Raw genomic sequence first — 13,899 nt, 5'->3', positions numbered from 1 at the left:
TTTAAAAACATATTAAAGTTGCAAGCAGCATTGAATAGGCCTTCGCACCTGGGCTCATCGCCATCCCCTTGGCTTTAGGAAAACAGCGAACGGTGGGCAATATGCTTTTCAAGTGGTAAATATAGGAGGAATATGTCAAAGTCATTTATATGTTCCAAATTTCCTGCTGTCAGCCAGTGGCACTGTGAATAAAACTGCATATTTTCATGTAGATGTCATTAGGCCAGGGCTCTTATCAAACAAGAAATTTAGGACAGATTGGACATCACATGTTTTAATTAGTATAAAACTTGCAATTTCCTGTTGCCAACAGGTGGCACCATAACTATAACTATATATTGTCATGCAGATGTGTTCAGGCCAGGACTCTTATCGAATGTGTGATGTTTGGGGCAGATCAGACATTGTATGGCTGAGCTACAACACCTTCTATTCCCATGGCAAAACATCAAACTTTGTCAGACATGCCTTTTAACAAAAACTCGAGATCTTCACAATCCAACATCACAAAGGCCTTTAGAGTAGACAGACCAAATATAATGTTGATGTCATTAAATCTCTATGAGGAGTTTGTTAGAGCATAAAACGTGCCATTTCCTGTTGCCAGCAGGTGCGCTATGACTATAACTGAGTATGGGCATGTGTTCAGGACAGGACTCTTATCAAACATGTGCATTTTGGGGCAGATTGGACATTGTATGCCTGATTATAACAACTTCCTGATTCATGGTGAAACGTCGTAGTTTGTCAGGCCGCCACAGATACGCCCTTTAACGAAAACTCAAGATATTCGCAATTTAACGTCACAAGGGTTTTTTAGATTACACTGATCAAATTTCTAGGAGTTTGTTTAAATACAATGCCTGAAAATGGCAAAAACAACACAAAACTTGCAGAGAAATTAACAGACTTCCTTTGGGGTTTTGGACTTTGTACCGAGGGACTTTTCTGTAGGTATTGGTGTGTTACATGCTCGAAGGGAACTTCGTTGAAATTTTATAGGTGGCGCTATTGAGCCATTTTGCCACTTTTGAAACCCATATCAGATGTTGTATTTAAACAAAATCCTTCTAGAGATTTAAACAGATCAACACCAAATTTGGCCAGTGTAATTTAAAGCCCTTTGTGACATTAAATTGCAAAGATCTTGAGTTTTCGTTGAAGGGCGTGTCTGTGGCGGCCTGACTAACTTTGATTTGATGTTTCACCATGAAAAATGAAGTTGTTATAATTTAGGCATACAATGTCTGATCTGCACCAAAATTCACATGTTTGATAAGAGTCCAGTCCTGAACACATGCCCATAACCATTTTCAGTTATTGTCATAGCACCTCCTGCTGGCAACAGAAAGTGGCATGTTTTACGCTGTGACGTACCCCTCATAGAGATTTAATGACATTAACATTACATTTGGTCAGTCTAATCTAAAGACCTTAGCGATGTTAATTTGCGAAGATCTTTAGTTTTCATTAAAGGGCGTGACAAATTTCAATGTTTCGCCATGGGAATACAAGGTGTTGAACCTCATCCATACAATGTCTGATCTGCCCCAAACTTCACACGTCTGATAAGAGTCCTGGCTTGAACACATCTAAAGGCCAATACTATGTTATAATCATAGTGCCACCTACTGGCAACTGGAAAACAGTAAAAACTACTTGTTTTACACTAACTTAAACATGCAATGTCCAATCTGCACCAAACTTAACATGTTTTGTAAGAGTCCTGGCCTGTATTCACTTATAATCATAGCGCCACCTGTTGGCAACAGGATACATCATGCTTTGCACTAACTCAAACATACCATGTTCAATCTGCACCAAACGTTTAATAATAGTGCTGGCCTGAAGACATCTAAATGCCAATATCCGATTATAGTCATAGCGCCACCACCTGGTAACACATATAAATGACATATTCCTTCTGTATTTACCACTTTAAATCATATTGCTCACAGTTCGCTGTTTTCCTAAAGCCACCGGGTGGTGGTGAGCCCGGGTGCAAATTTTTCCTGTAACATTTTAATAATTTAAAGAACTTTCTCTACTATAAAGAACATGGTTCTTCATAGAACCATCAATAAAGAACCTTTAATTTAAGGAGTGTGTTAGACTGAGAGATTTAGTGTCCTGACACACATTCACTGTCAGCAGCCTCCACTCAGAGTCTGAGCTGAGCCAGCAGCAAAGACTCAAGCTAAAACACATCCAGAATCTTACCTAGAAACAGCCCGACTGTTTAAATGTGGGCATTCATCCCTAAACACACGTCCATCACACATAAGCATGTGAGTGTGTGAGAGAGAGAGAAAGAGAGAGAACAGAAGAAAGAAAATGACGACACAAAGCAGACTGCCTATTTTTACCAGTTGGCACCAGAGAATGACAGATAGAGGAGAAAAGGGGGGAAAAAGAAAGAGGGGGAGGGAGAAGAGCAGGTGACACACTCCATTCCATAGACAGATACATACATACATAGATAGATACATGGAAACATAGATATATGTATGATGGATGGATGGATTTCATGCTTTCTGTGTAGTGTGTGGGACTATGCGTGTGGTTCTGTATCTACATGCAGTGTCATCATTCCTCTGCCAATCAGAGATTCCTCAGTCCTCTCAGCCAATCAGAAGCCAGTAGCAGAATGCGTCACTTTGCAGCACTCTATGAAAATCCAACCTACATCACACATTATCATCCCACTCACTCTGCAGACCACACACACACAACACTGAACAGGGTTTTGTCTGCAGCGGATGTGCTATTTTTTGTATTTGTGTGCCATATATCTATTTTTAAAGTGACATTGCATAAAACTGTAATCTTTTTGAATGAGCAGCATGTGATGTGTGTAGGCCACATGAGAGTGTGGTTAAGCTCTGATTATAGTTCACTGATGGTGATGGACAGGCTAAAAGATGTGAGCTCAGACTAATCGACAGGCTAACAGAGGGAAAGGATGTCTCACACACCAGCCAGTCTACAATGACAGACAGCTTATGGTGATTGTGTGTGTATGGTTATAAACAGGAAGAGGAAGAAGGGTAGAAATGAAGGAGTGTCATAAGGGGGCATAAACTGTCCAGCTGCCCCCTTAAGCAAGTAAGCTTTCTTAATCCATCATTCCCTGCTGAATGAATGGACTCCAGGAATAGCATTTTGCCCTCTTGCTTTAAACAACATCCGCAAAATAGAATGTGTCTTTAAGGCTCCTGAAAGCAGATGAAGGATCAGGGCTTTAATTCATGTGAGCTTATCTGACAAGAGCTGCTCTCTGCTCTCAGCGCTCAAACAAAAGTCGATTGTCATTATTTATTCGCATCTGCAAACATGGAGACTAATGATCAGTGGTGATTCTGGGAATTTTATGAAAATAGAAGGCACAGAGGGCCAAAATTTGCAGCGAGAGGAATTAATGTCATGTCGTGATTCAACGTGATCTCATGATAATTTGTATATATTTTACGTAAAATGTGGTTCTACAAAACGTACATGTACTTAAATTTTTACAGGCATTAAACGTACAATACTGAAATATTTACAGCATCTAAACTTACAAATACTTACATACTTTCAGCATTTAAATGTACAATACGGACATACTGACGACACCTAAAAATGAAATCGCGACATTAATTTTATCATTATTGTTATTTTTAGTTGTCATATCAATGGTCTTATGTTTTCAGTTGCATTATTAAATTGTTTATTCATTTACTTAATATGAAATGATAAGATTTCGTTCTGTTCTGTGATTTCCACTCCCAGCTCATTTCCAAGAATAGGCCTATATAATGTTAAACAATACTACACTTTAGACCCTTAAAATGAATAACATTTCTGCAATCGTTTAACCTTTACTTGTCATGTAATGTTAGTTTGTTTGCCATGGGCCACAATGCTGTGACTAACAATAGAACCATAAAATACACCAAAAATTCAACATAATTACGAAATTAAACTATTTTATGTGTGCGCTGTAATCCAAATCTTCAGAATCCATATGACTCTGAGGAACAGATGCAAATTCAAGCCTTTATCCGGCGATCTTCATCTCCATCTCAAACAGGGGCCGTAAGGACCAAAGCCCACCCTGACTGGCGTGTTCTTTACAAATTCAAATGTTGTCGCTTCAAGAAACGAAAGGTTTTACCGCAGTATAATCGAACTGTGGCTGCAACGTCATTTGGATTACTTTTGGTACTGCTTTTGACATTTTTACAATAAATAAATGATTGTAATTGCATTTATCTGTCTGTCATGTTTTTCTTTATACTGTACAGAAATAGTTATGGTTAGGATTATTGGTAGGAGTGGGATTAGTGACTATTAAAATATTTGTAATGCTAAATTGTTACTAAAATGGTCGTTTCCGTGCATATTTTGGTCAAATACGTTTTATATCTGTTTATATTCGCTATAAAATGCGTAGGTTTAGGTTTGGGGGTAGGTTAAAGGGGCCTAAAAACCGAAATTGCTTATTGATAAAATAATAAAAAAAGGCATTGATACGAATATCTTAATGATATCAAAGATGCATAGATATTTTATTTTTTTTAGCCGAAATATGTAGCGATTTGTACATTTTAAATTGAAATAGGTCTAAATTGTACATTTTAGCATCAGTAAAAATGTAAGTTTTGTGCTTGTAAATGTTACGTATTAATACCTCGGAATAAACATTGAGACCAGACTGCGTAGTACTATGTTTTTGAAATATGGATTTAAGATTTCAAGATTATTTTCTCTTCACACAATCTAACATTAGCCAACATGTTGGAACCTGATCTCATGACGAAAACATACCTATGGGAACTTTTTCACAAGACGCGAAATATGTACCACCATTTGTGACATATTCGAAAAGAGTATTCTTTTCTTCCCCCCAGAACAGATGAACATACATATGGTACGTTTTACGTGACGATGGCAAACGCAGCTCTGGATTCTGCATCCTAAGTCCATTTCCATGCTGCCTGAGGTAACAAGCAAGCTTGTTACTTCTGGAAAGCGAAACTTATGGAACTGTAATCATAACTGTGTATGAAAAAGATTACACATGCTCATTGTTTTACCACCTTCAGCGTTCATTTCTGTTGGAAACTGCAGTGATATCTACTTACTGGTACGTATTTCACATCTTGCGAAATGTTTCCACAGGTACGTGTTTATCATGAGATCAGGTATATTTTTTGTTTAAATGTCTTCATTAGTTCATTACCCAGTATATACAAATAAAATAAGATAAACATATTTTAACTGTAATTTAAAAATGGACTTTAAAATTGGACTTTTAATTGAATTATTTGCTTACTTAGTAGGTAGCGACAAGTGACTGTCTTTATGTGTGAGTTTGAATCATTCAGTCAAACGATTCATTTAAACATCTAATTCATTCAGCAATGAAACAAGTGCGTGAGCCGTTAAATCGTTCGTTTAACAAATTTGTTTTAAAATTCATTCAGGAACAAAATTTACTGCTGCTCTGCACACTGCGTCAGCATTGGGGTATTCTTGTGAATGCGTGAAATTGTTGTATAAAGTCGTTATTTTTGTTTTCTTTGTGCACAAAAAGTATTGTCGTATCTTTGTAACATTACAGTTACATTATTTACCACTGATGTCACATGGACCATTTTAACAATATCCTTACTACTTTTCTGGGCCTTGAACATGTCAGTTGCGTTGCTGTTTATATAGGGTCAGAAAGATCTTGAAACTTTTCAAGATCTACATATTCATCCGTGCAAGAACAGTAAACCTCTATGAATTATAGATCAACCTTTATAAATGCAGTGGCTTCTCTTAAATGCCCATTTTCCAGGAATGGGCACTGAAGCAGTCGATCACATTTTATCTGCGATCTCTTTATGCTAATGCCAGCGTTTCAACAATAAGGATCATTACTCTCACTGAAAATACACTAATCAATGAAAATGATGATGAAAGAGTGAAACTAGATATGCTCACCCATCCTTGGTTCATTCAGCTCAATTTAAATCTAATCTGCTTAACATCCATTTAATTGTGACGTCTTAATGAACGCAATGCAATGCAAAAGCTCCTTTTTAACCTTTTAAACTCCCACTGGGTCCTAAAAGGAGACTCTGACCTGACAGGAAGGACTTATATTAAAATGTCTCGTCCTAGACAGATTTTATGTGACAGAACTGATTAGACTATTATCCAAATGGATCTTGGCTGACTGTACTTTTTTGCAGAATATGCTGAGGTATGTAGAAACTAGTGCAGATGAAGAGGGGCCTCACAAGGTGGAAGCAACTCTGTAATTTGCATAATCTGGCCTAGAGGAAGGGTTTGTCCGACAGGGTACATCCCACCTGCTCATATAGCATCAAAGATACCAGGAAATTACTAGGGCATGAGTTGTAGAGACATAGAAGTCTAAAAGCAGCTGAGATAACTGGATCTTAAAGGGATAGTTCACCCAAAATTAAAAATTACCACATGATTTACTCACCCTCAAGCCATCCTAGATGTATATGACTTTCTTCTTTCACATGAATAAAATTGGAGTTATATACAAAAATGTCCAGGCTATTCTATAATGCTAGTGAATGGGTGTTGAGATTTTGAGGTCCAATAAAGTGCATCCATCCATCATAAAAAGTACTCCACATGGCTCCCGGGGGTAATAAAGGCCTTCGGAAGTAAATTGATGTGTTTAAGAAAAATATTTATATTTAAAAATTTATAAACCATAATCTCAAGCTTCCGCCAACTGTCGTATGCACATTCGCAAGAGAGTAGATGATGTAGGACGTAGGCATAGCGTAAGCTCTGGTGAGAAGTGACAAACGCGGAAACAGATGAGAGCAAAGCAAAAACAAAAGAAATACAAAACATGGATTTGTAAAGAAAAATGTTGGAGGATTTTGATATAAGACAGTAGTGGACTGCTACACCTGCATCCTACGTCACTGCGGGAACATACGTACGACAGTTAGCAAAAGCTAGAAATTAAAAATGTACTAAAACTCAATTCAGAAGGCCTTTATTAACCCCCCGGAGCCATGTGGAGCACTTTTTATGATGGATGGATGCATTTTATTGGACTTTAAATTCTCAACACCCATTTACTGCCATTATAAAGCTTGGAAGAGCCAGGATTTTTTTTTGTATAATTTTGATTATATTCAACTGAAAAAAGAAAGTCATATACACCTAGGATGGCTTGAGGGTGAGTAAATCATGGGGTAATTTTCATTTTTGGGCAAATAAGCTCTTTATAGTTTAATAATAGCTGAAATTTGGTGTTATTTGGTGAACTAGAGTTATGTGGATTACTTGTAGATTATTGTGATGTTTTTATCAGTTGTGTGGACTCTCATTATGGCGGCACCCATTCACTGCAGTGGATCAGTTAGTGAGCATGTGATGTAATGCTAAATTTCTCCAACTCTGCCAAATGTGTTTCATTTTTGGGTGAACTGTTCCTTTAAAGTTGCAGTGTGTAATATTTGCAAAACTTGACAAAACAGCAATTTTCAACCATCAGTCACTGTTTAGCCAAAAAGCACACTTGGCAAATAAAGCATATTCTGATTCTGATTTGTGGTCTAAAATGAAACAGTGCACCTTTAAAGGGACAGTTCACCCAAAAATGAAAATTCTGTCATTAATTACTCACTCGTATGACCTTCATTCATCTTCAGAACACAAATTAAAACATTTTTGATAAAATCCGACAGCTTTCTGACCCTGCATAGACACCAACTACGCAACTACCACGTTCAAGGCCCAGAAAGGTAGTAAGGACATTGTTAAAATAGTCCATGTGACATCAGTGGTTCAACCGTAATGTTATGAAGCTCCAAGAATACTTTTATGTGTTCAAAGAAAACGAAAATAACGACTTTCAACAATTTGTTCTCTTTCATGCCAGTCTTCAAAGCCCTGTTCATGAGAGTACAACGTTGCATGCGGAAGAGAAGAAATAGTTGAATAAAGTTGTTGTTTTTGTTTTCTTTGCACTCAAAAAACATTGTTGTGGCTTTACAACATTACAGTTGAACCACTGATGTCATATGGACTATTTTAACAATGTCCTTACTACCTTTCTGGGCCTTGGACGTGTCAGTTGCGTTGCTGTCTATGTAGGGTCTTACGGGTTTGGATGACATGAAGGACAGTAATCAATGACAGAATTTAAATTTTTAAGTGAACCATCCCTTTAATGCTCAAAATAAACTGATAGTCTTGGCAGTAGGCATTTCTCCCCTTTTGCCACCTCAAGCATAAAAGTGAAAATCTGAATTTTATTTCTTTACAGATCACAAATGTGCTTGAGGCTAGACGACGAGAAAAGCTGAGGGAAAGAGAAGCAGAAGGAGGCGGTATCAGGTAACTCGTTAGATATTCACGACCAGATCAGTGAATAGAATGACACGCTGGAGGATCATGGGAAATGAGGAGACTAGGAGATACAGGGAATGCTCAATCTGAATGGGGCAGAGGAAAGAATGAGAGACAGAGAGGAAGCAAAGATGTGGAAATTGCTGACTAGGCCAAATGCACAGCTATCAATATTGGCGCATACTGAGAGATATGATGCATTAGTGTTTCTGCACGAGCCGTACGGGATCAAACAGCATGAGAGGAGAAAGATTCATCCTCTTGCTGAGATAACTGACTCATAAGTGACTGAATGACAGAGTGGTGTGCCGATCTGTGGCTTAGTGCACATGGAGAGCATCATGAAACTACATCGTGACTCCTCTACTGTCAAAACCAGCGAAGACTGAGTCATCCGAACTCAACACATGCAAATCAGCGATTGACACCGCACACACATACCAAAACAATGTTTGGGTTCAGTGTCATTACCAGCGTTCACTGCATGCTGTACACAAACACACACACTCTCAATTTGCACTTACCTCCTCCACAGAAATCGGTAGGATCACTCGACTGCAAGAGAACAAGAAAAACAATTATTAAAATCTACTAGTAATAAGCATGTTTGCTGTATCATTATAGCTATTACCATCATGTTTCTAAAACTACAGAAATTAATAGGATTTTTCTTCAGCTACTATTTTGCGAATTCTTAAAATATTACCACAACATACACAGTGAAAAGTTTAAAATAAATACGATTTTTTTATATTTTATTTAATGGTTGAATTTTTAATCAAAACACAGTAAAAACAGTGATATTGTGAACTATTATTAAAGTTTTCTGTTTTAATATATTTTAAAATGTAATTTATTACAGTCCTTTTATTAGTTTTATCATTATAACGTTAAAAACAGTTGTGTGATTTAATATTTTTTGTGAAAAGTTTATTATGACACTCACTTTAAACAATACCACAAGTGGAGTGATAGAAAACAGTGAAACGGTTGGAGTTCTGTTATCACTAGAATATCACACTCCTCTCAGCCAATCAGATTCAAGGACCAGAAAGAACTGTTTGTGTGTGTGTGTTTGTGTGTATATACACTGAGTCAAAAGTTTTTGAACAGTAACATTTTTTATGTTTTTTTAAAGAATTCTTACTAAGCCAGCATTTATTTGATCCAAGATACAGCAAAAGCAGTAATATTGTGAAATATTTTTACTGTTTAAAATAACTGCTTTCTATGTGAATATATTTTAAAATGTATTTTATTCCTGTGATCAAAGCTAAATTTTCAGCATCACTACTCCAGTCTTCAACGTCACATGTTCCTTCAGAAATCATTCTAATATGCTGATTTGCTGTTAAAGATGTTATAATTATTCATATTATTATTATTATTATCAATATTAAGCTGAGTAAATTTTTTCAGGATTCTTTGATGAATAGAAAGATCCAAAGATCAGCATTTTTCTGAAATAAAAAGCTTTTATGACATTATACACAATACCATTCAAAAGCTTGGAGTCATATATATATATATATATTTTTTTTTGTAAGATATTATAGAAATTAATACTTCTACTTAGCAAGGATGCTTTAAATTGATCAAAAGTGCTGATAAAGACATTTATAATGTTACAAACGATTTCTATTTCAGATAAATGCTGTTCTTCGGAACTTTCTATTCATCAAAGAAACCTGAAAAATTCTACTCAACTGTTTTTTTAACATAATAATAATAATAATAATAAATGTTTTTTGAGAAGCAAATCAGAATATTAGAATGATTTCTGAAGGATCATGTGACTGGAGTAATGATGCTAAAAAATTCAGCTTTGAAATCACAGGAACAAATGACATTTTAAAATATATTCAAATAGAAAGCAGTTGTTTTAAATAGCAAAAATATTTCAAAATGTTACTGTTTTTGCTGTACTATGGATAAAATAAATGCAGGCTTGGTGAGCAGAAAAGATTGCTTTAAAAAAAAAAAATATATATATATATATATATATATATATATAAAAATATAACTTAAATATGAAGCCATCTTTTCTCTTTTACATTACATTTTTGACAATTTATTGAATTAGAAATGAAAATTTCTCAGTGCACAATGGAAAACAGTGTTTGACTGTACAGTAATTTTTAGCTCATCTCATATTCCCAATAAACCGTAACTTTGCAACGAAGATAGAGAAACTATAAAACAATCTTTGCATCAGAACCTGCTTGGCTTTGTCTCTTCAACACTTTATCCACCTTATTTTTCACTGCAGAAGTAAGCTGTTTTCTGGAAATGTGTTAGACTTCCTGTTCATAATCTGCCATAGAGAAATAATGAGAAGAATATTAAACTGCTGTAAACAGTAAAACAGTTTGCACTACAATCTATTATGTTCATAATTAAGATAATACATTAAAATCATATGGTAAGACACACCAGTTTGCATTATCAAGCAGCAAAACGAGCTGTTTTGTACAGATAAACATAACTGGACACGGATGAGACCGGAAGCCAGACACATTAAATTTACAAACGGTCACTCTCACTCTTACAGCAAAAATAAGGTGGATATTTAGTGGCTTAAGGTATCAGGATACAAAACGAAACTGTTCGTATTAGCAAACCTATAAAAGCTATTCCTTGTCAAGCACATTTTTGATATCTGTGTACTGTTTCTGGATGGTAGTTGGCAGCGTACCAAACTCTGAGCAGCTCGCATATATAATCAATACTTCTCAGGAGTAAGACAACACCACTACCGCGCTCCATTCCAGCACAGCTCTCTCATTATCTGCCTTATGACATGAACACACACACACACAGCCTTGAGGACTGTCTACATCTGACTTATGAGGGCTTTTGTGACAAGACACATGAGCTTGTCAGGAGGTCAAGGACCAGGATCACCTTTAACGTATGACAAGATCGTTGGCAAAGAAGTCTATGCTTTGATAATTCTGATATTTGTACTGTAAAACAAGTCAAAAGTGATTATAAACATTATTTTGCAGTATACAGTCCTTTTGTGCTGTTCTAGCTATATATCAGATGCTTCAAAAACTCTATGGGAAGTCTGAGCATTTATCAAACGGCATGGTCGCACAGGTGTGTTTTACTGTTTGCTGTAGGCATCTGCTAATAGCAGAAGTCACCTTGCCCTCTTGAGCGCTGCCTGTGTCCTGAACAGGGACTATCGGTCACCGTGCTGGATTTAGTGTCTCATGTATTCTGCCTCCATGACACCCAGGCTACTTTTTGCATTATAAATGCCTTTGCCCGCATGGCTGCATTTCGCTGTATAAGAAAGGCTTTACTTATTGTTTCGCTAACAAGACAATCAAGTTTACAAATAGATTCTGAAATTCAATATTTAGCTGAAAGGTCACCTTTGCTTTTTTACTAAATGTGTGAAACAAAATGCATTCAGACATAATAATGTGACATTTCATAACTTATTTTTGAAGTTTTCTAATGCATTTTGTTTATATGTTTTATGATGTTACTCTTGTCCTAAATCCATTATAAAAATATGAATCACTACATAATTAAAACTATGATCGTCTAAAGTTAAATAATCATAAACCATTTCAAAATTTAATACACGCATTACGTACATCAGTACATAAATTACAAATGTCCTACAGTTGTAGCATAATTCTATCTTGGGGTGTGACGACAATTAAACAATATTTTGCTTGTTTTTGTATTTTATTCGAATACCTTGGCTGGTTCAGGCCTGTTATGAATAAACAAATGATACTAAAACAGCCAATAGGTGGCAGCAAGTCTCTGTCCTAATGAGTGATTCATTGAATCATAAATTGAAACGATTTGTTCAAAACCGCTGATTCATTTAGAAATGAAGCAAGAGGCTGCCTGTACAAATGGATCATTGAATCATTGACTCAAATGATTCATTCAAAAACAAAAATTTACAGATAATGCACTCATGCCGTTGTCATCCAAGATGTTCATGTCTTTCTTTCCTCAGTCGTAAAGAAATTATGTTTTTTGAGGAAAACATTTTAGGATTTTTCTCCATATAGTGGACTTCAATGGTGCCCCCGAGTTTGAACTTCCAGAATGCAGTTCAAAATGCAGCTTCAAAGGGCTCTAAACGAGCCCAGGCAAGGAAGAAGGGTCTTATCTAGTGAAAAGATCGGTATTTTGGAAAAAAAAAAGACAATTTATATACTTTTTAACCTCGACTTGTCTAGGTCTGCCTGAACACTGTTTTTCCGGTTCACAACAGTTATGACATATGTCGAAAAACTCCTACACTGCTGTTTCACCTTTTTTTTTTTTTTGTAAAGGGTGATCTTCTTTGCATGTTCACTGGGTCGGTACTACTGCAGCGATGTAGGATGATTTTGAAGTTGGAGGAGAAAATGAGATTGAAGTTTTTCAACATACCCTAACTGTCTTGAACCGGAAAAAACAGAGCTCAGGCATACCTAGACAAGATGAACGTTTGAGGTTAAAAAGTATATAAATGGTTATTTTCAAAAAAAAAAAAAAAATTACAGATCGTTTCACTAGATAATACCCTTCTTCCTCCGCTCGGATTGTTTATAGCCCTCTGAAGCTGCATTTAAACTGCATTTTGGATATTCAAACTCAGGGGCACCATTAAAGTCCAGTATATGGAGAAAAATCCTTAAATGTTTTCCTCAAAAAAACAATTTTTTTACGACTGAAGAAAGAAAGACATGAACATCTTGGATGACAAGGGGGTGAGTACATTATCTATAAATTTTTGTTCTAGAAGTGTACTACTCCTTTAATTCTGGAACAAAACACTCTGAGATGCACAAATGCACAAACGTTCTCATCCGACTTTGAGAAAAAAGACAATATTATGTCTAAAATGTAACTTACTTGATATGAAAATTAACATCACATTTGCTAACATGCTCACATGCTAATATTTATGACTTGCCTCACACCCTAATATTTACAGTTCTTAATTGTTTAATATTAGACTACTTTTTTTTTTAAATCCATAAAAGGGTATTTTTTGGCTTTCACAGCTTGAATTACAGGGGCATTAACTGCATTAATAGACTTTATCACATAGTGAACATTAATTTTCAGGATAAAGAAAAATGGCAGAATTCAAACAAATGTTTAGGCTATACACTGTTGGATATTATTAGTGAGATGGATGAAATAAACTAGTTAAAAGTTTATTTTCTAAAATTTCATGGGCCAGAACTGTTGAGAAACATCCATATGGATTGTAAAACTGGCATGATATTGAGGCATATGTGATTAAAATGGTCTGTATGGCAAATATGTTAAGTAAAAGACCCAGCAGGCACTGTATGAATCCTAAACTAGATCACAGGAAAGTGTCACCAGAGCACTGAGAAAGAGACACAGAACAAGTCACTGCTTTCGCTTGAATATAGACTATAAATACGACTATTAATGTCTAATAAAAGCACAAAACTCCTTATATTTTGACAGTTTAGTACATGTCCATAGTCTATTATTATTAACATCAAGATTTAAGTTTAAATT

The 13,899-nt window shown here is 35.8% G+C and overlaps 1 protein-coding gene across 1 annotated transcript in view; it reads right to left on the bottom strand.

Annotated features, from left to right (window-relative positions):
• The window catches only part of pitpnab (phosphatidylinositol transfer protein, alpha b), a 31,376-nt gene that overhangs the window by 15,140 nt on the left and 2,337 nt on the right, over window positions 1-13,899 (bottom strand). The window contains exon 2 of the mRNA XM_051121349.1: window positions 8,904-8,934. Within this exon, the coding sequence (XP_050977306.1) occupies window positions 8,904-8,934 (31 nt within the window). The remainder of the gene's footprint in view (window positions 1-8,903; window positions 8,935-13,899) is intronic.

Source organism: Labeo rohita, chromosome 10 (assembly GCF_022985175.1).
Source record: "Labeo rohita strain BAU-BD-2019 chromosome 10, IGBB_LRoh.1.0, whole genome shotgun sequence".
Classification (NCBI taxonomy): Eukaryota; Metazoa; Chordata; class Actinopteri; order Cypriniformes; family Cyprinidae; genus Labeo; species Labeo rohita.
The sequence above is the reverse complement of the archived record's forward strand: the minus strand, read 5'-3'. Positions and strand labels throughout refer to the sequence as shown.